This window comes from Aythya fuligula, chromosome 2, assembly GCF_009819795.1.
Source record: "Aythya fuligula isolate bAytFul2 chromosome 2, bAytFul2.pri, whole genome shotgun sequence".
NCBI lineage: Eukaryota > Metazoa > Chordata > Aves > Anseriformes > Anatidae > Aythya > Aythya fuligula.
Genome location: NC_045560.1, coordinates 97,102,630 through 97,130,501, shown reverse-complemented (window position 1 = coordinate 97,130,501; position 27,872 = coordinate 97,102,630). Strand labels below are relative to the sequence as shown.

Here is a 27,872-nt window from a genome sequence, read left to right as displayed (position 1 = left end):
TGTGCTGAGTGGCGCTGGCTGGAGAGGCCACGTCCATGGAGCACCATGTCCTGCGGGACCTCACGGTGGCTGAGCACAGGCTGCAAACATCTGCGCTTGGTGCTGTAGCAGTGTTGCAATGCTTCCTCTTGGCGCTCAGGGCTTGTCAACAGCCAGCACCAGCACAGCCAAACCGTGGAAGAGGAGACGGTTCATCCATGCAAGAGGCTTCCTGCGAGCCAAGGACCGGGCAGCTCAGCCCTCATGCTGCTGGCGCAGTTATTTATTTACCTGTACTTGGGTCATGCCCAGGCTGTCACCACGGCCCCTCTGTAGGGCCAGGGCCTCAATGGTGAGCCCAAATCAGACCCCAGACTCTGCCTGGAGGGAGAAGGAGGCAGAGAGCAGGGACCAAAGCGGAGCCTGGGGCCGGGAAGCCCTTGGGGGCCGCGCCATGGCCGCTCTCCCCGGGGGCTGTGGCTGCGGGTGGGAGCGGCGGCGGCCGGCAGGTGGCCCCCGTGGCCGCCCTCCCCTCACCCCGGGGGGCTACGGGGGGGCTGGGGGGGCTGCATTTCCCTGCCTTCCCCTGCCCTGCCGGCCGTGGGCACCACGGTTCCCCTTTCGGGAGCTGCGGAGGCCGGGGGAGGGCACCCTCCCTCCATCCATCCATCCCTCCCTCCTTCATCCTGCCGCGGCGAGGGGGAAGGAGGGCGGGCAGCCCCCGCCCGGCTCCCTCCTCCTCCCTTCTTCTCCTCCCTCCCTCCCTGCCTGCCTCGGGGCTGGCTTCCTCCCCGGGAAATGCCCCTCCCGGCCGCTCTCTGAAGATCCCCATCCCCTTTTCCCTCCGCTCTCGCACGGCACCCCGGCGCAGGGCCAGCCCTCTTCGCCCTCCTCCTCCTCCTCCTTCTCCCCCGCCCCGCGGCTCGCATGCTCGCCCGGCCCTGCGGAGGGGCGGCCAGCCGCTGAAGCAGCCCCGCCGCCCGGCATGGCCGAGGAGAGCTCCGAGCTCCCCCGGGAGCTGATAGGTGAGGGCCGGGGGTGCCGGGCGGGGGGCACCGGGGGGCTGCGGGCTCCCCGGGGGACGGGAGGGCCGGGGGACGAGGCCCCGCTGCTGCCTGCGGGGACCCGAGCCGGGGGGGATCCGGGGGGGCTCTCCAGTGGGGGTGCAGGATGTGGAGGTCCTGGGGGGCTCCCGGGGGTCCCCCGGGGCACGGACACGCGTGGGGAAGGGCCGGTAGCAGTCGTGCTGTCAGCCTCCAAGCTTCGCCCGGGGGGGGGGTTACATGATGTTTTTTCCCCCCCCCTCCCACCCCACTGGGCTTGTTTAAAACTCATTTTTTTTTCGTCTGTGTGCACGTCCGAGAGGCTATTTGTAATTAAAGTTTAATGGCTGCATGGGGTGACCTCCCCCCCATACCCCCCCCCATGTTCCACGGTCTGTGCTTAAGCAACGCTGGCTGATGGCGAGGACCTCCTGAAAATGCTGTCATCGCTACTTGGGAGTGCTCAGTACATGGCGATACGGGCTGCTGGCAACCGGTGTCATTTGGGGATAACAGGTCTGATGCTTTAGGATCCAGCTGTTCTGCTCAGGCCAGGCGCCCACTGGTTTTAGATGCCGGGTCGCCTGTTGAAGGGCAATACGAAGCTCTCACCTACACTGGAATTAATTTAAAGTACTGCCTCAGTGACAGATGGAAACAGATTTGTCATGCAACCAGGTACATGTTGCACTGAATGCAGCTCTTACAAACATCACCTAGCTCATTTATACTGTTGCTTTGCCTTTGATTGCTACAGGCAGTGCTTTTGCTGGGAATTAGTTTGAGTGTTTATAAAATATCGGCAAAAATCTGGATGGCAAGTTGCATTTGTCACAGATATTTTTTTCCTCTGTATAGAAAAAATAGCTTTATTTATGGTCTTTTTAATGTGCAAACCATGGGGGGTTACTAGTGTTAGTATGTAGCCTGGCTACTGGGAAGTGATGAGCTATGTTCAAAACTGATTTTTTTTTTCTTCTTTTTTTTAATACATTTGAGATACTAACACATGATAGTAATTGTTGTGCATCTGCACTGTACCATACTATACCATAGGGGGGATGTAGTGCACATTAAGGAGAAAGGCAAAGCTGAACATCCCAATGCATCCCATCCTCCAGTGGCTTTGGACAATTTTAAGTGCTTCCCCCCACCCCCAATCCTGTCGCCCTGTGCCCACCCACTGCACTTTGTCAGGGCTCTTTAGGGGCTTGTGGGCCAGTTCAAGTGGGAGGGTTTGATTTCTCCCAGCATTTTGGCATCTGCATGTTAAAATGTAACCTGATAAACAGACTTTTTGGAATAACCCTATGCTTTGGGAACAGGATGGAAGGATGTGCCTTATACCGTAGTGATTACAGTGTGGAGATTAAACCGGGAGTGAGAATTGTCAGAACTGCAGGTTTTTGTTGTTACTCACTTCCTGCATGACCTTTGCTAGGTCAGGAAGGTTGAAGTCTTAAAAAAAAAAATAAAAAATCAAATCTCTGTATTAATGTTGGCTTACCTGGATCTGTTCCCCTGAGGTGCTGGTGTCTGAACATAGGCAGTCATAGCCACAGGTGTTAAAAATGAGTGAGTACGTGAGAACTGGAGCCTTAACTTTGTGCTCCTTAATTGCTTGCAAACTACTTTGCAAGTCCACCCGCGGCCAGTGTGTTTGGAAGAGCCCTCAGTTACACGGGAGAGACCTGTGAAGCTGAAACCTTAACTTTGTGCAGAAAAGTCCCCAGCCCCTTCAGGCAGGTGGTGGTGTCCTGGTGCCTGGCCGAGCCACAGGTCCCAGGCCTCTCCCCAGCTGTGCTGGAGCTGCCGACCTGCGGTCCTTTTCACTGTTGCTGCGTGGCACCTGTGGGATACTGAGGGAAGTGGGTCTCACTCCCCAGAGGAGGAAATACCCTGCTTGCCCGAGAGGAGAAACCAAAAGGCAGAGGCTGGGGGTGGAAGTACAGGAGCAGCGACCCCCACAGCACCTTTCCTTCTGCGAGGAGAGCGGGCTTTCCTTTATGAAAAGGGCTCTGTGGTCAGCTTGCTCCTCAGCTACCACCCAGGGACAGAAAGAGCAGGACTGGGCGTTATTGGTGCAAGAGGAAGCTTTGGAAAAACAGCTTGCCTCGGGAGGGAGGACGGGGCTGGACTTTCCCCCGGGCCCTGCTTACCTGGCTGCTCAGGGAGCTGGCTGCCTGGCTCCCTACCAAGCAGTTGCCCTGGGAGCCGGGCGCGCTGGCAGCCTGCCACAGGGCTGCCGCCGCTCGGGGACGGCCTTCTCCGGGCTCGCTCGCTGCTGCCGAGGAGCTTTTGTTTCCTGAGAGGAAAATTGAAATTCCTGGGGAAAAAAACAAAAAACATTCGGATTTTGCAGAAGGAATGCTTTCTGGCAGAGAGTCGCGCTGACCGGGCGTGTTTGTGTCCTGTGTGCCCTTCTGCCTTGCAGGCAGAGCTCCTAGGCTGGAGAAATGATGTTTTGCCTGAACGAATGTATTGGGCAAATGGCTGAAAATTGTGTGGAAAAAGTAGCATTCTGTAATTAAAAGCCTTACGAAGAGTCTATTATCTTCGGTTTTAGCCTTTAAACTTTACTCTGCACAAGGGCGAAGTGTGTGCGTCTGGGGAGGGTGGAGACTTGCCATTTAAAGGTTCCAGTAGTGGTGCGGGAAATAGGTTAATGTGTTTAAAAGATTTCTTCCTCAGCCCTTGTCTGGGGGGGCTGGGGAGTGAAATGTGCGGAAGGTGCCAAATTGGCTCGTCCAGATGAGCTCCTCTGTTTATCTACCGCTTACATCAGTTGTATAAGCTTTCTGACACGATTCCATGTGTGTATGTTCCCTTCAGTACAGGGTTCAAGCCTTTAGGGGAAAGGCTGGTTCATGTGGTGCTTGGCAGAGACTGTCTATGTGTGAGTATGCCTGTACATATAAAAAAAAAAACTATGGCAATTAATGCAACTTTGGCACCATGAGGTGCCTACAGCGACTTGGGCTGAGACCAGCGCTGCCTTCCACAGCATCCGCTGCATAGCTGTCAGGTGTTAGTGGCTGGAAATCTGACCGGTTGGCTTTGCATCTTGAATGTGCAAGTACCAAATGTGCAAACTCTAGGTTTATCCATCATCCCCCTTCTCCCAGTATCAATAAAAAGCAAGCATCTTTGCGGTACAAGGAGTTAATTGGCTTTAGCAAGCTTTTCAGGTACGAATAATAGCAAGTGAGGAATTCTCTCTCTTTTCCTTGAGCAGAGCTAAGCAGTGCTGGGGCTTGTCTTGGGAATGCTTTTGATGTGTAACTAGCACTGGAAAGAAATATGCGATTATGTTTAGAATGCTGGCATATGAAAGCTCTAACCCCACCATAATAGAAGTAAATTATGGTGTGGATGGTGTACTTCTTACAAAAGTTGTGTTAGTTGGTGTTTAGTACTGTTACGTGTGCATGAGAGTTCTGTGAGTGCAAGCAGTTGAGCAACATAGCTGTGAGTCTTCCTGAAAACAGGACTGTGGTGTTTCCTTCTCATGTTGACAATAAAAGTGTTTAATCAAAGTGTTTTCTTTTATTTCAGAAAGTGCCAGGGATGTTATTGGGAGGAAAATCAAAATTTCGGTCAAGAAGAAAGTAAAGCTGGAAACCAAGGGAGATAAAGTGGAGAACAAAATATTGGTGAGTAAGTAGAGTGAGTGATTCAGTTTGTGGAGGAAAAGCCAATATATTTTCAGAAGGCATCAATTCTCCTCTTGAAAGATTCTTTGAACTTTTGTTGTACTGTAAGATTCGCATACCTCTTACTTCCTTGCTAGCCTGCATAGCAAGTTGGTGTGTGGTATGCACGTGTACGCACACATGTTTATCACTGAGTTATTCTTCAGGGTTTAGGGTATGGTGTTGTGGATTGATGCTAAGACTAGTTATTATTAGAACCTGTTCTACAATAATTTGATGCCTTTGCTGGTGAGGTTTCCCATCTACATCAATAGGAATTTTGAGTGGACAAGAAATGCAAAATGAAGCATGTAGAATTATTTATCTTTTGAGAATCTCTTGAAGCTGTTACATGGGGAAGAATAATTGTAAAGCTGTTGTGCTTCTTATAGTCAAATGACTATTTGTACTTTTTAGTATTCTCTGAGTCATTATCTGCGTTTTAAAAGAAATGCTTACTGTGTGGGATCTTCCATTGTCATTCCTAAAACTGTAGTGGGGGAAAGTGTCAGATTAATCTCACTGAAGCACGCTTTCCTGTTTTCTCAAGAATAGTTTTGCTGGCCTCTTTTGATAAGAAGAGAGCTGCAGTAATGAGCTGGTATGCGTGCATACTATCTTGAATACTTGGGTATGCAAAAAGAGATGGAACTTCATTTCTTCTTTCCTTTGATACCTCTCTATCAGGAAAATAACAAATGCAAATAACTACAATGCTACTATAATACTTCGCAAGATGTTTGGTGCTTTGTGTCAATAAGAATGCTATTGTACGTTTGAAAGTTTCATTGCCAAGACTTTGTTTGAGATTTTAGGTACCTTCCACATGTCAATGTTGTGTTTTTATATTAAAAGAAGCAACTAATTAATCAGTTCTGAATTATCTTCAGAAAATACACGTTGCTTGTTCTAGGGCAGTAAGACTGTTGATAATGGCCTACCTTCAAGTGAGAGCAGCTACTTATGGAATTTGAAATATTTTCTGCGTAATATCTACCCATTTTATTTATAGCTCCTGGGTTAACAGGTTGTTTCTCTACTGGAAATAGGTCGAGTGTTTGAATGTTGATTGATCATCTCTGTTTATTTGAAAGCCACGTGTAGAGGGAAGGCTGACAGTTTCACTGAAGCAGTAACACTTGATTGACTTTTTGGCTTATTCCGAATCATTACTGATATCAATAGTGAAATACACTGTGGAAATACTGTAGTACTGTTCTGATCTGATGGGACCAAAAGAATGTCAAGTTCTGAATCCTCAGTGAAGCTTCTGAGGGATGTACTGCTCAGCAGTAAAATGCCTAAATGTGACGACTCAGATCATTTTTCTCAGTCATCTCCTAAGCTCTCAGGTGTCAGACTTTAACCTTTTATGGCTGGAGAGATACTGAAAGGGAAGGAACATCTTTAAAGGGTTCACAAGTTTTTTGAGCAGTTCTTGTATGCTTGCATGATGCCTCCAGTGTACAGGATAAGTCTTTCAAGAATATGAAGGGGGTTGTTGTCCAATAGAACCATTTGTTCTCTGATACAACCATGCAGAGGACTTATGTTGCAAGGAAAAAGAGAATGCTTTCATGGTTAGGGAAATTGACAGTTGACTGCTGGGGTTGGATTTCATGTTTTCTTCGGCTTCAGATTCCCTGTGTGAAGCTGTACAAATCACTAATGTAATTTTTTTTTTTTTTACAATGTTTCTTTGACTGCATGTGTGCATCTTTATTTTATGTGGTTTTCTTTGCAGAAGTGCTGAGTGTTCTCTGCAGTGGCTGAGGCCAGTAGAGGCTATGGTTTCTTTTGAGAACAGAGTTCTCTGAGAAGCAGAGCACTCTGAAAAAAATGACATCAGTGACACCTTAAGTTGGGTACCTTAAATTAGTGGAGACTTTTAGGCCTTACTGTGTCTACAGACTGTCATTTCTTGCATGTGACACAGAGGAGATGAACCCTCCTATCCTCAAAAGTTTCTGAAAATAAATGACCTTACTTCAAATATATGTGGGTGCTTAATGCTAAACACCATTGGAAAGCGCCCAATAAAGCTGAGAAATTTGTAATCCAACCTAGGATTTAACAGTACTCAGTAAATAACGCATATGGCTGTGTGCTGTCCAATGCAGGTAAAAGTGGCTACTGAATGCTGTGCCTTGACCAAGCATGCAAACTGAATGCTGAATAAAATGTTGGCAGCAAAAACACTTCCACGATTAAATACTATATCCTTAAGTGCATGCACCACAAGGCTCAAATGCGATTCCATGGCCAACCTTCGTGCCAGCACTGCTTGATACCTGGGAGCTTACTTCTGAATTGTTAATAATCTTCTGAGCATGGCCTCTTGAGTTCATGTGTAGCAATTAATTATTTTAAGATTTAGATTAAAATTGTATTAGTAGCTGTGTGTTTACAAGCAAATCTGTTAGCATGCATTGGGTCCAGCACTTATTAAATAGAAAATGCCAGTTGCTCTTGGTCTAGCTAACCCCAGCGCTGTTTTGGAACGTACTCAAGATTTTAGAAGAGGATGATCATAGAGGTTGAATGATCTCTCATCCTTTCTTCCTAGGAAATTCCAGCAAAATGAGTGACACTTTGAGAAAGGAAGATTATTTAAAAATTGTTGCTTTTTGCAGATAACTGTAGAAACATTTGACCTCTGGCCCTGTTGTCCATGGTATATTCAAGATGCAAAGTGCTGGAATATAGATATAACTATCCAGTCAAGTCACTCTACTCTAGCAAATTCCTCTGATAAGTAAGATGGAAATTTCTCTAAAGAGAAAAGTGCGAAAAGAAAATTGATGTTGTTTAAAATGAGGTTCCTATGTTAAGACAGTGACGTTGGTGGATAAAGTCCATGCATGCCTTAAGGTAGCTTTAGGATCTCAAGTTTGGGTGTCAGAGTCTGGAATTTTATGACTTGGGAGTTTTGAAGTAAGACTGGTTTATCACTGCACAACAAGCTTGCTGCCTCAGTAATCTCAATTTGCAGTTATTTACCTTTTCAGTTACTCATAATGATACAAACCAATAAACATGGCGGGCGGCTTAACTGACTCTGATTTGTGGCGTTGTGTCTGGCCACAGGTGTGCAGGCCGCAAACTGGAGACCAACCCTGAAAAGTCAATAACCGACTTGAAAAACCAACAACCACTCTGAATGGGCTTCAGATCAGTCCTCAAGCAATTAGGGTGAAACCCCAGCCCTCAACAAGTCTTCTTTATATTGCTCTAGTAGAGCAAAGCTGCCCAGAGGGAGGATCAGGAAATAACCCGTGTGGCCCTGTGTGTAAGGCTGAGCACTGTTGCAAGGGCAGCCATCACTTCTTCTGGGTCAATAGGGTTCTTCCAAAGTAGGCTTACTGGGTTAAAATCAATAGCATCTTGTAATCACGTTAACAATTGCTTTGGTCTTGTGGGATTTTTTTTTTTCCTTTTGTTTAAACATGGTTTCTCTGAGAACAAGGCTTAAGGCATCATGTCCAGTGGCTGATGTGTTTCTCCTCACACTGACAACTTCTGGGCATCGTGGCTGGTTTCAGCCGAAGCTGGTGGATGTGTAGAGGTCTAAGTTGTGATGATAACACTGTGGGTTTTGTGGAAAAAAGCAGTCAGAAAAAGAAGAAAAACTTCATGCTTATTCACCCTGAGGGCCCCATGTTTTGGCACCCTAAAGGATCTCAGAGAGTGCCCTGTCCATAAGAAAAAAATTCAGTGTTGTGTTGTTTATTAATCCAGAGGCTTTGGTGTTTATCGGATTATCACCCACAGAAAAACCCTGGTAGGAAATGGGGCTTCTTAATTTCACTGTTCGTGATGCTACTCTTTTCCTCCTCAAAACCAAAGCTATCTGTATAGTGTTTTGCTGGATATTTCCCATTGCAGTTCGTTCCCGTTATACATACTGTAATTAATAGCAATCATTGAGAAGTTGAAATTGTAAGATAAAGGCAGTATGTTAAATACATCTGATCAGCTCATTATAAAATACTTACATTTTTAGGAGGGATTCATAACAGGTAAAAATTCCAGGGTCCTGTTACTTTTTCTTTCTTTATTATTAATAAAAGGGAACAATTGTAGCATAGTTTTGTTTTAGATTTGTTTTTCTTTTGAAAATAAAATAATTTTAGATATTAAAGATGAAGAAATATTGGCATTTCATACATACTGCAAATGACCATGCTTCCTGTATGGCGGGTCTGTTGTATATGTGCTTGTGTTTCTTTTTTTTTTCTTTTCTCCAGTGTTTTCTTAACCTTAAGGTCAGAATAGTGTGATGTGACGTAGATATCAAGAGCACTTTATTAGGAAATCCCATTGAGGAGTCTCGGTTACGCTGCTGCCCCAGGTCGTTTACATTCCCCTTGTTAAAATATCACAGTGCTGCTTCTGGAACCATGACAGTTGCCTTGGCAGGTGGCTCTCCTTGAAATGTTCTATATGCCCAATATGGATTTACTGGGAGTAATTTGTATGCCCTTGTCACTTTCTTTGGGGCATATGTTGCCGTGGTCTTCTAAAGCAAAATTTCTAGTTGAATCCTGTCAAAAAGGTTTATATTTATTGTGTGCACAGGACCTAAGATTTCATGTTCTACTTCTACACAGTTGCATGTATAGAGTGAATTTCTATTAAAAAGATGTACCTGTATTTACTTTTAAAGGAGCAGTTATGGGCATCTTGTGCACCGACCGTGTGGCTGCTTTAACAACTTGGCTGACTTTACTGAAGTAGCTGAGAAAAGCTGAACAGGCACAGCAGCTCATACAAGCTATAAGGATAGCAATCTCGGCGTGGAGGCAGTAATGTTTTGCACTGCCAAAACTATTTTGGGATGAAAAGCTCTGGCGTTAGTTTCCCATTGCTCATCTTTTTGTCTTAATCCATCAATGATAATTTATTTGAATACAGATTCTATATCTGTTTAGGTGTATTGCCTTTAAAATATTCACTCATTTTAAATCTCTAAGAGCATGAAGCTTACAGGGTTGTCCAAGGTTAGTTTTACATAAAATGTGTGTGATCTCACAAGTTATATCGTGACAGCTGGTGTGTGATAATGATCTTAAATACGGACATTCTTGTAGAATAATGGTGTTTCCTCTTCTGTGCCCTGAACACTGAGTGTTATGACATATCTGAAGTGTGTTTTTATGAAGATGACATGAAGTAGGTGTTGGTACATCCCTTATGTCAGAAAGTCTAAATAGAATGAGGTACAATAATAAAAAATACATAAAAATATATTTTAATCAATTTACAAGGGGTCTCTTCAAAAGCACTTGAATTGTCTTAAATTCAAAAGATCACTACAGAAAACTGAAATACGAAGAGTAAAGTTCTCTGGAAAGAGAACTCAAAAATCTAGTTGTATTATGCAGTTTGTTTATTAATGCAATTGTATATAAATTTGTTAAAGTGGTTGTACGTAGTCCCCAAAAAGGAAATGTTTTAAAAAATAATCATTTCTGTCTACGTTTTAAATAAATCTACATATACATTGTACACTGATCTATAGTGTCCCTTTTTAACCTTTGTGAGGTTTTACAAATGTAACATTCTCACGCTCTGATAGTGCATGCAAATGTTAAAATCATCTTTCTTGAGATGTTTCCACTTGCAGGAAGGGAAATTGATCAGTCAATGCGATTAACCAAGTGGAGAGGAACGCAGACTTTTGCTTTGGGTTTGTGAGGCTGGGAATTGCATTTATCTCCTCAGTCTCTGCTTATGCTTCCAGTTTTGTTCTCCCTCCTCACCTTCCTTATTTCTAGCCTCTCCCTCACTGAAAACACCCACTGCAGGTGGAACAGTGTGTCTTGTGTTTAAATCAGTGTTGACACACTTGTATAGCTTTTTAGTATAATAACAATATGAATAAAATGTGAGGCAGTGCTTGGACATTCTGCTCCTTTCCCTCATGTCTGTCTGCCTTAAGGCTAAGGTGCAATCTACTCTTTTAATTAAATTGGCCTTTGACCAAACTGAAACAGTCCTTTTTCTTTGTCTACCCAAGCGAAAATGTGGATTTCTACAGTCCTGGCACTTCTGTGTCCTTTTGAGTGCAGCTCTGCCTAGAGTTGTATGCTTTCTTTGACACTGGTTCAAGCATAGATATCTTGCTCACTGAGAGTACGGTATATTCTTATATTCTCTGTAGCACACACTTTGGGAGGATAGTGTTACGACTGTATCAGAAGGGCAGCTTGCTTGCACTCATCGTCTTTAGTGTTGGACAACTGGTACATATAGAAAAAGGTAAGAAAAGGTGACTCAGCTTTCACTTGCCTGGAAAGCAGCTGCCTTTGTTCTGTCTCAGGTACTCTGTGCTCACCTGCATGCATATGCCCTTATCTGTGTCCTGGAAGGAGGATCACCTCACTTTCAGTGGCTTCTGGTTGTCAGTTCACAGCTCTACCAGCTGTCAGAAAAACAGGAGTGGTGTGAAGCAGGACTCCACTATGGCTCTGAATGGTTCATAGGATCTTTTCTTCTATCAGTTTTTCATAATCCAATAAACCAATGTGATTTTTAAACCATCATACTCTTTCTACTTCTTTTACTGAATATATAATGTACCAAAGTGGTTTGCTAATGTACTTTTGTTTCTAGAGTGCCTGACTCCTTGCCACCATTATTTATGAAATGGAATCTTTCTAAGCAAGGATTTGCATTGAAATCTGTGCATAAAAGTGGCAGAAGAGTCAATATTACATATAATTTCCAAAAAGCTGGAAATGAAAAAATAGAAAATGAGCATTAGGGTCAACTTCTCGTCTCTGTCACTCTGCTCTACTGATGGCTGCTTTATCAAGAAAGAAAAGCCTTGGAAGGGAACAGAATGCATGTTATTAGATGGACCAATACAAATGCAAAAAGCTTGTCTGTGGTGTGTGTATTTTTAAATATCTAGTGGCTTGTTTAGTCTGCCTGGAGATACTCAAAGAGCAGTGCATCTTGCACATGGAATGTGGTTCATTTTACTCTGAGTGGAGGAGGATGCAGTAAACTTGAAAAAGGCTGGAAAGGCTGCTAATTGAAAAGTTAGTGCACCACATGGTGAAAAATACTTCTTATTGGTCTGAGCCCCTCTCTTCAGCCATTGTTGTGGTGGAAGAATTGGTGAACATCAACAATTTTTTCTGTTTATTAAAATATTTACTTTGGATCACCTACATCACCTGCTTTTTTTTGCTTTTTTTTTTTTTTTTTTTTTTTTTTTTTTTTTTTTTTGTCCTTGTGGTGATGGTAATTTAATTCAGTGTAAAGTAATTACAGGCCCAGGATGTAAAATTATTTGTTAAATATAATTGCTGCTAAATGTGCTCTGTATTGCTGCCACGGTCCCCAAGCTGATTTTTGCCCTTTCTAATCATTCTCGATCTCCATAACACCCACTCTGCCATAACGTGTGAGTGGTATCTTTTGGTTAATGATAGGTTCCTTAATTCGAACAGTTAAGATGACAAGCTATTGCTATGAAAATTTAATTACAAAAGCTAGGGCCTGATAACCCAGCACTCCTGAAATAAGCTTAACAAAATTAATTGGCCTGCTCGGGTTTGGGGAGCCAGGGTAGCAGAGTAAGGTCCAGATATCTGCAGGTTGGGATTTTAACATCAGCGAATGAAGCAAGTTTCTTCATTTGGTTGGTGCAAAACAAGGAGAAAAGGTCACAGCCTGCAGGATGGAAACCAAAAGCAAGTGAGGAACAGCTCTTACATGGATGGGTTATATTTCTGGGTTGCAGAATCATAGAATCATTAAGGTTGGAAGAGACCTCCAAGATCATCCGGTCCAACCATCCCCCTACCACCAATGTCACCACCATGTCCCTAAGCACCAGGTCCAACCTGTCCTCAAACACCCCCAGGGACGGTGTGACTCCACCACCTCCTCGGGCAAGCTGTTCCAAGCCTGACTGCTCTTTCTGAGAAGAAATGTCTCTTCATGTCTAATCTAAACCTCCCCTGGTGTCTTCTCTGCATAGTGGCTTTTGTAAAAAATTGAAAACCATGTGCTGGATGTTCTGCAGCTTATTCCCTGTCTGACACATGGCATTTGTAGAAGATGTAGTAGAAGGCCTGTGTGACAGGAGGATGAGCTTAGAAGAGTACGCAAATAGGGATGGAGAACAACAGCATTAAGGCTGGGTCTAGGTCTTCTTTCCCTTTAAGAGTTCTGTCCTGCATTGGTTTTGTTTGTTTCTTTGTTTTTCCCAGAGGTGTCTATGCTTTGCTTTTTAGATGGGTCAATAACTTCATTTAACTTTTTCCCCTCTGTGCAGTTAGCACAGTGGTTAGCACCAGGCAGCCTGCAAGGGCGTTTAGGGTCACTGGAAGGTCTCTCATAGCTGCTGCTTAGGAGGTTGAGGTCACCTGGAACAAGCCATTTCCATGTCATGCTCCTGAATGCCTGGAAGAAGCATGCCAGAGGCACATATTTATGAAATAAGTGCTTCAGGTATGTGCCTCTTCCTCTAAACACATCCTCGGATCTCTGATCGAACAGCATCCCACGCTTGTGCGTAACATTTTGCCAATCCACTGCTTCTGTAGTGCTTCATGAAACATGGATTTGAGCTCAGCTATCAATACCTACTTATTCCTGGGGGCTGGGAGGAAAACAGGAAGGCAATATAGTTGCGACAGAGCAAGTTTCTACTCGGATCTGATTAGGGGAAATGAATGGCTGTTGACCCTTATCTGAATCGGGAGACAGGGCACTGCTGTGTTTGTTCAGGGTTGACCTCTGAATGAAAAGGCTTCTCTCTCTCTGCCTCCAAGGCCATTAGCAAGACTGAAACTATTCATACAGAGCTATTGATAAAGGGGAAACCTTTCCAAGGCTCATCCCTTAACAAGCACTTGAGCCTGGTGCTTAAGAATGATACTGTCTTCAAGCCAGTGAGCTTCTGCAGATGCAGAGCTGGAGGAGGCTTAGGTGTGGAGCAGTGAAGGTAGGACAGTGTTTGTTTGGATTTGTACTGCAGAAAACTGCAGCTGAAGATCTTTTTTTTTTTTTTTTTTTTTTTTTCCTGGTCTTTACAATGCTGCCAGTAAATATTTGAGGAAATGCTAACTTTGTAAAGTGCTGATGCATAGATGAGAAATAATTTCTGACATCTCGGTAAGTTTATTCATACTCCACAACTAAATTACATATTTTATATTATTATTTAAAAAAAAAGTAACATGAAAAATGTATTTTAAATATAAAGAATAGTTTTTTTGACTGCATCACTGTTCACGTCTGTACCTTGCAAGTATCAGAAAAGCAGGGTTTGTGCTCTGGGCTTTCTGTTCTCTCATCTCACAAAGGTGCTGGAATACCTGCAGATTTTGTGAAGCATATCCCTGTATGCTTTGTATACTTGTTGCATTCACTACTGCTGTCTTTATACTCCCTTTCCATCTCCCTCTTTGCTGTCCTTCTGTCTCTGCTTCAGCAAGTCCCTGAAAACTTTTATATGTGTAGATTGCTCTCAGGGCTCATGTTTGCTTTTTAGCCTGCCCCTCCACTTACACTAGCATCACCATTTTCCCAGCGGTGTTTTTCCCCACTTTTGTTTCCTTTCCTTACAGGGATAATGCTGGGGTCACAGAGATAATATTGATAGTGCCACAGCAGTCTGAAATATTGTGAAATAGTTTTAAAATGGTTTCCTCTGTGAGTAGAGTGTTGAGATACCCAATTTTTATAGATTTTTCTTTGCTTTGGGAAGACATTTTTCTAAATTTTTTGACAATGAATTTAACTGCACCTTATGCAGTCTGTACCATTTCCCTCACAAAGGATTTCACAGCCACTTTTCTGCCACTTACTTGCTTGGCTGCACCATGTAGGAACACTACAAGAGCCGCTGAATGCCACTCAGACTTCTTATAGATACGTCAACTGGCTTGGAAAAGCTGGTTATCTGGGGAAGAGTGGTGTTCAGTCTTTAGCCAAATGCTAAGAAAAGTCTTCAGAAATGGCCAACAGAGACATATGTTTTGTTTCAGTTGGAAACTGCTGCTGTTTTTTTTGCCTGCACTGAGCGCTGTTGAAAATGGTAAGATGCACAGGACTCAACTTTTCACATTTGCATATTCAAATCAGATGTTAGGTGGCTGCAGGATTATTGCCAACACTGAAAACACCTTGCCTTTTTGACCTCTCATTGTTAAACTGTGATCTTTATCAGCAAAGATTTATTAAACTTAGTAGATGCTTTTTGGAAGCTTTCAGAATACATTTTCCCTGTTAAATAATTTGAAAACAGCCCAAAATACAACAGCTGAAGATTGAGTTAGTGTCGTGAGCTATTTCCAGTGTAACACTATCCTTTTACTGAATTTTTATCCTAAGTACTTCCCATAACATGATTAGATCGATCTGCTGTTGTTTATATGTGCGTGAAATTGTGTGAAATTAAAATCCTGCAGGTTTTTGTACGGTATTAATTTATTGCAAATGTAGCCCTAATGCAATTTTAGTAGGTCTTTGTTCAACCTGAATGGTTAACAAATTTACCCAAATTACTGTTGTTCTTTTTGTCTTTTTTTTTTCTTTTTTTCTATTTTTATCTTGCATTGTTTATTTTAGGGTACTCATTATGTTGTTTTTCTTTTGTGGGGGCCTTTTTACTCTTGTCATAAAGAAAATGTTGCAGATAATTGTTTAAAATCAAGACTGGCTTTAGGGATATATGCATGATTTAAGGAAACATTGGCAAGCCAGCTACTCTGCCTCCTTTTTCACCTCTCCTAGTGTTACAGTTTTCCCCAGCTCCTCAGGATATGATTTGTATGGTGCTGATGGTGTCTCTCCCTTCTGCCACAAGCAGCATTGAGCTTGCTGAAAAGGAGGTCGGTGCATTTGTGCTCGACACTGAGTATTAAGGACCACATTTTCTTGCCTTCCCTGGTGCCATAGCCAGAGCTACCTGTTGCTCTCCAGCTGAGTAAATGCAGTGTGGTGTCAGGGTTGCTGAGATCCTAACGAGAGAAGTTCTGCCATCACGCTTACACCTCGAGATGTGCTACAGAGAAAGCTTTGCTGTGGAGTAACCCACGTATCATGAAGTTCACAGCCGTTCCTTGTGTAACCTTGTCTGTGTGCCAGAGCCCAGGAGAGGTGGAAGAGACGGGGCTGTGCAGAAGGAGGAGGTGCCTCTGCTTGCACAATTCCTTCCATAACACCGCTAGACATCTCTCTTGCCAGATGCACGAATCTGCACGGTGCTGCCTGACTTCAGGGCTGGATGGGAACGAGGCATTCACTAGCGGTGCTGCTTTTTCAGAGCACCAAAGAATTAAGTCAGGGAGTTTTATCAGAAGGGCTGCATTTTCTCACCATCCGTTTCATTGTGCATACCCTATGGGGAGCCAACATCAGAAGTGTTTTGCCAGATAATCTTCATCCGATTTTATTAAGTTTTATCAGTCATTTCTTTTTTTGGGAAACAAAAAAAAAAAGTCTCAGTTTGTGCAAAAGGGGATATACAGCCTGACAGAACTGGCAAAAAGGAGAGGAATAACTTTCTCTGCCTCCCTGTGTCACTGTTTCTGAAGTGGTAATAGCAGCTTTTCCTGGAACACAGGGGAAGAGCTGGCACAGACATCAGACTTTCAGGCTGGCAGGAATTAAGCAAGTCTCCTCAGTTGTTCTTATGTTTTTGTGCGCTCTTGAAATAGGTTTTCCATGGATCGGGCAAAGGGACTGGTTCTAAATAATGTACCATTCTCACAGGACTTTCGTTCTCAGTAAAGTAATTTGAAATCCTTTGATAAAAGGCTGTTATTTCTATACCTTTGTTTATTTACACCATCATAGTTACCTTTGAAAGAAAAGTGTTTGTGAGTATGATGAACTGGATGGCCTTTATTTCTGTAGGAATAGCATTGTGGTAAATATAGGAAATCGAGGGAGGGTCTCAGAACCACTCAAAATACATGAGAGACCTTCTACAGTGCTGCTCCTCCTTCCCCCAAAACTGTTTCAAGCTGGGCATTAACTTTGAGGTCCTGCTCTCTGCATTAAGTCTTGAGTCAAGGAATCATTAAGGTTGGAAGAGACCTTCAGGATCATCTGGTCCAACCATCACCCTATTACCCACATCTCCCACTAAACCATGTTCCTAAGCACCAGGTCCAACCTTCCTTGGACACCCCCCAAATAACAGATTTGTTATTTTTTATTTATTAAAATAACAAAGCATGATGAGAAAATCCCTAAAACGCATAGGGTCTAGATGCATCTTTGGGAAGTTATCTGAGTTGTTTAGTACAGCACAGTTCTTGCCATCTCATATCTTTAAGGACACTGAGTAAGTTTACAGCTTTACAGTCATTGCTATCAGATGGCCCTCCCTTGGGAAGCAGGGGGGGTTTCATAATTGACCTTTGGATAATCTGATTGCTTTTTCTGAGAGAACAAACCCCCCAAAAAATGTGGTCACGTGGAATTTGTCCTGCCATAGTTTAAACTTGGGCAGTGGAAATCCATTAAATGCTGATCTGCCATGCTTCTTCTGCAGTTTCTGTGTAAACCATCTGCTCAGGTAGGTTGAACAGCATCTGCTCAAGATGTGCCCAAAACCCAATTCTGGTTTCTGAGCTCTCATCTCTCCTGGTATAAGTCTAGAGCACTCCCAGGTGGCGTTCAGAGCCTGGAGCTGCAAGGTGAGGAGTGGATCGGATTGCTCTGTTCAGGGTTTTGTGCGCAGCCGGAGGATTAGTGGATCTGTTGGTGCATGGTGGAGCCAAGCCAGTTGGACTCGGCATTAGGTTAATGCTTAGGGCACTGTGGCTGCATTGACAGGAGGAAATTTAGTATCTGGGTTACAGTAGCTTCTGGCAGCAGCGTTAAGCTGCTAGTGTAAGAATATACTCCTTTTCTATTTTTTTATTTATTTTTTTAAAATCCCATGTAATGGAAAATCTGTCCTGAGCTGATTTTAGCATTACACGGAGGTAAAAATACCTAACGGTTTGCTGTTATCAGTCTATCACTGTGTGGCAAGGTTGCTTTCAAGCATCTGAAATGGGGATATTGATGTTTTTCCTCTCCTGTAGGCAGAGTTCATGCGTAAAATTAATGTTGAGCTTCTAAGTGTGCTTAATAACCACCCCTCCCGTGAAGATGTACCAATGCACATAATGTTATGCATACTGGTGTTTTAGATTGGACAATGTCTTAAAGAGCCAGTTTATTATATATTAGCCAACAAACACACAAAGATTATACACATTTCAAAGATTGTTACACTCTTATTTTATTTTCAGATCAATAGAGTAACCGAAATAAGAGGCAATACAATAAAATATTCTGAGCCCAGCATGTTGCCTCTTGCATGAAGATGACGTTCGGTTGCTACATGTGTGGTTTCCACAGACAGCGAGCGTGTCAGCAGGTTCTGGATTGCCCATTTGTTTCAGCCAGAGCACAGCCCCCTGTCGCCACATGCTGTGAAATCCCGTAGCCTGGCTCACCTTCTGTGCTGCTGACTTCTTGTAGCTCTATCTGCTTCGTTTATTCATTATTGAACACATGCTTTCTGCTTGACAAGTGCTATAAAATCCCTTTCACTCTGGCTGAACCCAAGAACCTCCACTGAGAGTCTGGAAGGGTTGTTATTATTTTTTTTTAAATGCAAATACTGTGTATTTCTGCTTTCCACTGAAGTGCTCTTCACAGCAGACTACTTAAAAGGCTGGGAGAGTGGCTCTGCCCCATCCTTTAAGCAGTGGATTCATGTAAAAATGGAGTCCTAGATGTTTCCAGATTTCTGTTAAGCACAGGAACATGAATACTTCATGTCTGAAAATGTTCCTAGAGGTCTGATATTGTATTGTGTCTGTATGATAAATGAGTGTTCATACTATGTAATATGCACTGGTATATGTACTTCTGTATTAAGGTTGCTTGTACGCAATCCCCATGAAGAACACATGCACTGCATATAACTAAAGGGCATGCTTTACTGACATGAGCTACTAAGGTCTGAGCTTTCTGAAATTTTAATTTTGAAGTACGTGGTTTAGACATCCAGTGTTACAGGTTTTTTGATTTATTTTAACCTTTATGATTGTTTGAGACCAACAAACAAACGGAGGCTTTGTATTTCCTTCCTAAACTCTATCTTGTGTAAGCTCTGGCTTGTCTTTCTGTTTTTATTGAGCATGTTCCGACTCATTTTTCTTGCATTATACAGAGCCTTTTTATTTGTTCTTTCTTAGATGAACATTCTAGTGTTTGGGAGCAATAACCATACCTGGTGCTAATCCAAGGCACCAGCTTTTGATCCAAAGGGGGAAGAACAGAGTTAATCATTAATCTATGAGAAGATCCCTTTCTAAATATAGACTTTTTGGTGCTGATTTTTCTTGGAAAATATAGCCGTGGTGAATTTAGCTCAGTCTTCACATGTATGTTTGTATTTGCCTTTAAAATATCCCATTTGAGACCTTTTTGTAAGATTCTTCTCTTGGGTCAAGAGAGGTAGCCTCAGGACTTCTCAGGCAGTTGGATGTAACACCAGCAGTGACCTGAGACAGTAGTTTTGCTGTCGGAATATCTAGCAGTGGAAGAACTGACTTGTCCCCCAGAAAAGAGCAAAGAAGCAGATGGGAGGCTGTCTGGAGAATATTTAAAAAAAAAAAAAAAAAAAAAAAAAGGCCAAGGAAAGGGAGATCAAGGCCAAAGGAATTACTCACAGTCAAGCCAGTCTCCCTCTTGTTTTCTGTACTCGACAGACTGTAGCTGTGAACCTTGTCCTTCTGCACAAGGCCAGGATGGAGAGGCATACTTTCCTTTTTTTTCAGAATAGGGGTCAACAGATGTCTCCCTAATTGGGCTAACAGAAGCTGAAAAGAAGGTGATGGAGCTCAAGTGGCTTTGGTGAACTTGATCAGGCTATGTGCTAAACGTTTCTATGGCCCTTATTAGTAAACAAGTGCGAGGAATGAAGTCTACCCATGCCTCAAACATGGGTTTTATCCTCTCTCAGCTGTGTTCATCTTTTCTGTGCCATGGCTTCACTCCTACCTGGCTGAGTCTTGGTGAAAGAGCTGATGAAATAGCCACAGGATCAGCCATGAGCAAGGCAGGTGGTGTGCTGGTGTGCAGGTCTCCTCAAAGTGCTGTAAACCAAGCTGGACACCAGAAAACGGTTTCTGCTCCTGAGTGGTAAACTTCTGGCCCCCAACCCAGCGTTGAAGCTGTCAGATGGTTCCTTCTGGGCCATAATGTCTCCTTAGAGAAGAGATGTGGGATTCCTGGGGAATTGTGTGGCTAAGGTCCCTGGCTTTTGGTAGGCACCAGATCTACCATTGCCTCTGTCTATTAAGGAACACTGGTTCAGTGCTTTAAGCACAACTGTTGGGTGCAGGCTCTTTCCTCTTTGCTAGATCTACTGGAAAGCCTTGTTTCCAAGGCATAGGATCAAACTTTCCTCTTTGTTTTAGTGCTGCAAAAGCCATGCTAGGTTTGGGAGCTCTAACTGGAACCATGTGCGCCATCTGCATCAGATAAAGGATTGGATAGATGTGTAGCCTTACTTCCTCCAGCTGGTTATGTGTTTACAGAAATGCCATGGTGTTTGTTTTTCAGGTGGATTTAACACCTCTTCCTTGGAAATCTCAGACATATGTGCAGAACCCACTGTTCAGATGCTTGACTGTGACTTATTGGGTAATTGTCTGAACTTCGTTTCCACACCCAAACTTGATGCTGGAAGCATTTCTGGTGTGAATATTAGTGTTCATCTCCTGTGAAGGCTCATATGGGCAAAGCCCCAGTGCTGTTTCTGCCAGTGCTTTTTCAGTGAATGCTGTTTCTCAAAGATCTATAGAAGGAGTGTGGGCTTGTGTGAGAATACCAGCCTGTATGGCTGTTGATACTTGCTGAGAATGGTGTGTAGTTGTTGGCTTAGCCTTGTTCTCTAAAAATGAGACTTTGCTAAGATTTTTGCTGCTTTTCTTCTGTTCTCTCTGCCTTTTTTTTTTTTTTTTTTTTCACATGGTGGGAAATGATCGTGAACAAATTAAAACTTGAAAAAAACACCCAACCTTTTTTCTATTTTTGTGCGTCTGATGCTGTTATGTCAGAGTACATGAGGATGGCATTAACTCTTGAATTATACTGTGCTTTAGCTGTTGTGTTTATGGGTGAAGATTTAGGGAGCCAGGACCTGTCATGCGCTCATTTATAATGTCTGTTTCTAGTGACAGAAAGCCAGAAGGATAATCTGTTACCTCAGGTCATATTGGCAGTCATGTCTGCTGTTGCAATCATTTCTTTGGATTTAATGATAATAAAAATGCCTGAACATAAGCTCTGAGAAGTGTATTGATAAAGGAGTGAATGATAAGTAAGATTATTTAATAGCATTAAATACTTATGTGAAGATGTATACATCTACAAATATATATATATATATATATATATGCAAAAAAACCTCTAGCCAGCAGCATCCAATAATCAAATGGGGCTGTCAGTTTACTGTAGCTGTCACATAAATCCTCTTATACCCATTCATGCTGGGTGTATACCTTGGGTCTTTCCCCACATTCCCAAACAAACAAACAAACAAAAATATATGTATTTTTGTGGTTGCTGGCTTTTTTTCCATACCAGATTCAAACATGATTAGGTGGATGGAGCGAGGGGGATGGTTTAATGACAAGGGGATAAGATCTTCAAACCTAGAGACATAAATGATACTGGGAGCTTTCAGCAGCTGTTTATTTTCATAAGAAGGCAGACTCTTTTGGAAAGACTCTTACTGTGCAGCTGGGAAAACACATATCAAGCAAAAATGCAGTTTGAGTTGGGCTTGACAAGCCAGCTCTTTTTTTAAATACTCCTCTTTCAACACTAAGTCTGTGCTCTCATCACGTAGGTGACTGTGGTGTAGTTCAGTACTTCCCAGTCTGTGCTTCCCCAGTGAAGCCCGTGTGATAAGCTCTGCATTATCTTTGCAGGGAGACTTCATGTGTCTGTGCGTTGTCCTGATGAGCTGTGATATGTTGGGGTATTCAAGGCAGGCAAACCCACTGACTGGGACAAATAAATCTAAAGTTAAATAATTTTTTCTCTTATGCTAATGTAGGATTTCCTTCTGCTTTCAAAATACTAATATTTCTTATCAGATCTGTATGATTTGCTTGCACATGGTATCAAACTTCATATCTTGGAATATGTTTTTTTTAAAAAACAAAACAAAACAAAACAAAAACAACAACAACAACAACAACAAACCAAACAAACAAACAAACAAACAGAAACAAAAACAAAAAAACAGAAATATACTGTTTTGGAGTGTCTGACTCTAGGGAATATCACCTGCAACTGAGATGTAAAAATCTTCCCTGAAGTGAAACTCCATGCAGATTTATTGTTATTAAGTAGGGGAAAAAACATATTGTGAGGCACAAGCATTTAACAGGTTATAATAAACAAACAGTATGCAAGGACAAGAAAAAATATTTATAGCACTACAGGTCTGCTAGTTTTTCAAGTGACCTTGAGAATATGCAAGTGTAGCTGTTCTTGTTAAACTAACAGTAAATAATCCTTTATTAGAAAAACGTGAGTCTGAGGGCTGGCTCAGATCCTTGCAAGTAAAAATCATGAAAGTAGCGACTGGTGACCTTAGCAGCTGGTTGCAGTGAGCTGGAAAGAACCAGGGGTTTGAAGCAGATTTTAGGATGACGTTTTATGATTTGGGAGACATCCCTGAGTATTTATCTGGTCTTGACTGATCAGAGAGGGAAAGGGATAACATTGGCAAGAAAGCAGCATGAAAGCAACACTGCAGCTTCTGAAGAAGCAGCCATTGCTCCCTCACAGTTAAGCAGTGAATATGAGCTACTGAAATTGTTGTTGGAGAAACTGCATGTTTTCTAACTTCTTAGCCCCCATGTAGTTTTGGGATTGATTCCTGAAATGGAAGAGATCTGCAAAAGAGGCTATCAACTTCATGTGGTGTAATTCAGTAGAAAGAAAATATTTACATGCCTAGAAAGGGTTTTGTCACCAGGTAAGGGTAGAGAAGGGCTATATTGAATGGTCATCAGTGCTGAAGGCTTTAATTTCTTTGCACATCTCAGTTGTCTGTGTGCATATTGAATAACCTGACCGACCTTGAATTTTATGTGTGATTGTGTAAGAAGAGATTGTTCAGTTATGACTTGTTGAATACTGAGCAGGATTAAGGTTTTACTCAGTCTGGAAACTTTTCCCATATATGGAGGAACATGTAGTATAATTCTGTCTCTAGAAGTTTCAATTTAAACACTAATGACCTTTAAATTATATTTGGAAAGTTGTTGCTACTAACTTTGGGAAGTTGTATGCTGTCAGAGTTGTTCTGCTGAGCAGCTAATGAGTGGCTAAACCAAATTCCCTGGGCTCTCTGACAGTTTTATCTTTTCAGGGTAATATAGTGAAGAAACTGCTTCACCTGATTTATTCTCCTCTGTTGGGGAATCCATTGATCCCCTGAAAAGTTGATGCAATGGTCATGTTTCGTTGTGTAAAGAACTATTCCCTTTGCACTTTCCTTCATCTGATTAATTGCAATTTCTTAATACATGATCCCTTCTAGCAAGGCATTGCCCTCAGATTTAAAATTGACAGGATGCTTTACTGAGGGGAAAAAGCATGTGGTATTGGTGCTGAGGTGGATATTTTTTCGACTGAGTGATGAGTGACCTAATGTCAAGCCACACTTGGATTTTGCAGGTTTTCACTTACCTGTTTAAAAAATGAAAAGCCCTAATCTTTTTGTAATCCCCCCATAAGAGAGAGAGAGAAGCAACAACCTGTGGATGTTTTTGAAAGAATAAAACCACAGAAGTGTAGGTGTGAACCCTCTCCTTATGCTGGAAGCTCTGTTTTGTTATTTCTAGCCCCATGCAAGAGACCAGCCTACTTGTGGTGGGCTTTCATCTTTCATTGGAAATCAGAAGAGGGCAGGGGGAAAAGGCTTTCCTGCTGGAGTAGCTGCCCGTTCCTGTGCGCTTCTCTTCTTCCCTGAGTGGGATTTCATGATGAGAGGAGGGATGGATAGTGAGCCAGCTGACTAGACCAAGACTACTGCAGGGCAGTCTGACCTGTTTGTGTAGACTCAAGCCAGGTAGGAAATCAGAACATGGTGGAATAGCTCTTGCAAGCTGGAACTAGTGGGCTTCACAGTGCCAAGAAGGAAAAAGCAGATTGAAATGTTCAAATGTGTTTCCTCCCTCCCCCTTTCACGTCTCTTTTATTTCAGCTAGTAATGGAAGTCTGTGTACTGGGTTTTGAATGAACAGCTTACACTGCGCTAGTGTGAAGTACCTAATGAGCCTCGTTTCTAAGAGATCTTTCAGTCTGCCTCAGTTAACCCAGCAGCTTTTTTTAGAAATACTTGCTTTGGCAGAGGCTTTTCTGTGTGTATGAAGAATGCGCAAATAAACCATTGCACAATTTGCAATTAAAAAGGAGGACGTAGGGAATGGGAGGTTTTTAAACCAGGAGGTTGCCAAGCCAAGTAAAACAATCGCTTGGTACCATGTTTATGTTAGACCCCTGTCTCAACAAGACCTGGGTGCCTGCATTTCACATCGAGGAGTGGAAGTGTGAGCTCAAGCTGGGGGAGTTCTGCACCGCCTGTCAGGACCCAGTGTTTTCTTCCCTTTGCATAGGGGTCTTGAACAGTTGTTTCCTGGGTATTCTTCTGTTTTAAAAATCGTTTTTCTTTCAGGATGATCAGGAATGTCAAGGCATAACTCCGCAGGTTAAAAATGCCAGCTATGGGCTCCACAAACAATTTCCTATGCTACATTTCTGGCATAGCTCCTACAGCTGGCATTCGCCTTCCTGCCTGCTCTTACTCTGTGACAAGTCCTCGGTGACCTCCCCAGTCCACTGGTCAGCCTCTTGTTCCTCCTGCCATGCTGGACACATATATGCCATTGCATACGGATTGTGTGCTGTGCCCAGATTCCTGTGGCAGTGCTTTAGTGTGTACTGTAAGCTTACATCTCCGTCTGGATGAAAAGACCACACTCAGCTCTTGGCGAGTCATTTGGGCAAGGTAAAGCCTGCTACACGTTTCGTTGGCTCAAAGCAAAGGGTGTCATTTGAGCTAAGTCACAAATCTGAGGCAGGTGGGGTGAATCACCCTCTATCTATAGAGGGACTGAAGGGGTCACCTAGACTTCAGTCTAGGCTAAACGCCTATCTTATAGGTGACTCAAGTTGAACAAAATGGTTTTTCAACTTGCCTCTCTGTGCTTTGCTTTTATGTTTGTGAAACGGAAGAATTGCTCTGTGCTGCCTCGCAGAATAACAATTCTTTTGCCTCCAGTGGTGTATCGTGCTTGCTCACAGGATGTCCTTATTGCAGCAGATGTCCATGGATGTGCGATACTCGGCTGTGCTGCTCATCTCTCCATTTATCTTGCCGTAGCATGTTGTAATTGTGGCTTCTGGTCTTCTGCTGAAGCCTGTAATGGTGGACAGGGAAGCCTTCTGTGGCCTGTGGCTGTATAGTTAGCAGATGTTTTGTGGAGTCTGATAGACACCCCTTTCACCTCCTAGTGATTCCTCAAGTGTGTCCAGCACTGCTTTTCTCTCTCCATAGCTCAGAGGCAAGCAGGAACAAGTTGGTCACACAAGTTGAACATATTTAGAGGCCTAGTACAGGTGCAGTATAATGCTAGAGTACTGCAGTAGGGATCCCAGCTCTGATAAAAGGAATGATGTCACACGTTGGTAGTGAAGAAAAGGAATATGGTTGGGAAATGCTGTAGAAACAGCCTTGTAAAACCTGGATTGAGAAAGAACAGGAGGCATTTTAAGATTCTTGTGTAGGAGGTGAGTGGCTGGCCACGGAGCGTGGCTCAGGTAGGAAGCAAGACATTGGGTGAGGATCATCTACAGCAATCAAACTGCTTTTAGAAGAGCTGAGGCAAATGCTTCCAAATCAGAGATGAACAGAGAGAAATGTTGTCTAATCCATCACCCAAACCCAGTTTTACTAGAATAGCAAGAGTTGCAAGGGGTCAGCCTTGCAAGAGCAGGTAGGCTGGTTCAGGGAACAGCCTGTGTTTGTCATCGTCTTTCCTCATGCAGTCATTCCTTGTCTCGGTGCTGGTAGCGATCAAGCCTCTCGAAATGCAGCCCCTGAACTGGTGACTGGCTTTGCTCTGAGTTAGCAAGTTTTTGAAAGTCCAGCTGTGAGTCTACTTTATTAACCGTGGGACCCTATTTTGTATTCACTGAGTGTTTACTTAAATGTAATATCCTGGAAAGGCTAATAATCCATTGTAAATATGATATAGCCATTGAATGCCTTATTTAATGGAATTCCTAGTCTTCCTCCCTTCCCCCAAGAACTTTAATTATTTCTCTGGGCTCCTCATGCAGTTACTGTCTGTAAATATGTGGATTTATTTCAGTATTCTCTCCCTCCTTTTGAAACCCCTGCTGTTTGTTGTACTGCAACGTCCAGTCTGAAATGTTGAAAGCTGTGGGGTGTGATGTTGATTTTCAAGCAGGACAATGCACTCTGAGCCCTGAAGGGGTTTGTAGGTGCTGTGTGAATGGAAATAATAATAAAACGTGATGTGTTTGTGGTGATGTGTTTAGTTTGGGGTATAAAAAAGGGAGAAGTTTAATGACTAACTATTGAAAAATCCTAACATTGCAAAAACTCAAAAATGTCTGGAATCCAGAGCATTTTTTCCTTGTATACGACATTTCTTGCTTATATTTCATCAACGCCAAAAAATAGGCTTTAAGCTTTGCTGTTGTCCAAGACATTTGGCAGATGTGGTGGTGACAACCAGAATGTCACAGTCCTCTGGTGAATGGGGCAATGGTGGCCATTTGTCAGACAATTGGCAAGCCAGGAGACTGGGAACCTCTGCAAATTGCAGTGAGCCAGGGGGTTAAGAATGCACATGGTGACACGATGCTTGGGGCAATCATGGTGACAGCAAAGTGAGCTGGACAGTCTGCAGGGTCAAGGGTGATGCTTTCTGGGTGCGTGAGGTACCTGAACAATGATCCTTCTTCCCATGGATGGATGTGGTCAGCAAGGGTGCCACATAAGTAGGTCATTTATATGTCGGATATATATTTGTTATTGTGGGAGTACCAATAAGTAGCTTGCAAATGCTTTGTTGTATATATGTGTTGGTCACAGAAAAGTTTATTATTGTATTAATAGGTTGTTAAGGCTATTTTTTTTGTTTGCTTTTTCTTTACACTTACATGGCAGATAGCACTATTACTTTATCTTTCCGTATCTCAGCAGTATCATGCATGTCTCAAATGTGGTATCTCAGTGCTGTTTCAATACTTTGTCTCACTTTCCAGAGGATTTGGGTTAGAATCATCAGGTATCAAAACCAACCAACCCAACAAAAACCCACTACCCCACAAACAAACTAAAATCACCAAAAAAGACACTCCAAACCCTACAAAACCCTTGCTGAGAAAGAGCATGCAGTTTGTATGCAGGAGTCACGGCTTCTTCTGCCTGGCCTTTGACCTAGCCAGACTGCAGTCAGATGAACAAGCTTTTGGTTTGCTTTTCTCCTTGTTCTTTCGGAGAATGACTTCTTAAGGCTAGATTTGTAATGGCTTGTTTATTCCCTCTCCTGAGGCTGCCAAGGGTGATTTGATCTTTAGATGCCTTTCTCACAACATTTTTCCTCTTTCTCCGTATTTCTTGTCTATGTTACATAGTTTTGAACAGACATAAGCAGCAAGTGGTGCTTGGTGTGGTTTAGTAGCAATTGCAGCCAGTTCCAAATTGAAATAATAAACTATTTTCATCAACGTATAGAGTGCAATCACTTGTGAGATATTAATTCCATAGGAGTGAGCCTTGGGTACCCCCCTTCAGTGTGGTTACAAATGTACCTGCCTCTCAGGTCAGCTCCAACAATTCCTAACCCCGTGTTTGTATTCCTGTTACATGTTAATGTATTTCAAGCAGGAGAGGTGTTGGGGAAGTATGTTGGCATGGATGGGTGAGAGAAGGAAGCTCGCTGCACCAAACAGCAATGGCAAAGGGAGCTTTTGCTAAAATCTCCATCAGATGCATTGAGTGTCCAGTGTCCCTGTTACAGCTAGAGCCGACATGGCTAAATGAGTGAGGGGTTATTGGCGTGGGAGT

At 42.9% G+C, this 27,872-nt stretch overlaps 1 protein-coding gene across 8 annotated transcripts in view; it reads left to right on the top strand.

Annotated features, from left to right (window-relative positions):
• Positions 1 to 782: 782 nt before the first annotated feature.
• Positions 783 to 27,872, top strand: part of CARMIL1 (capping protein regulator and myosin 1 linker 1) — a 185,024-nt gene continuing 157,934 nt past the window's right edge. For all 8 annotated transcript variants that reach the window (XM_032182941.1, XM_032182937.1, XM_032182935.1 and 5 more), the window contains exons 1-2: positions 783 to 1,004; positions 4,578 to 4,675. In XM_032182941.1, the coding sequence (XP_032038832.1) occupies positions 965 to 1,004; positions 4,578 to 4,675 (138 nt within the window). In that variant the 5' untranslated portion in view covers positions 783 to 964. The remainder of the gene's footprint in view (positions 1,005 to 4,577; positions 4,676 to 27,872) is intronic.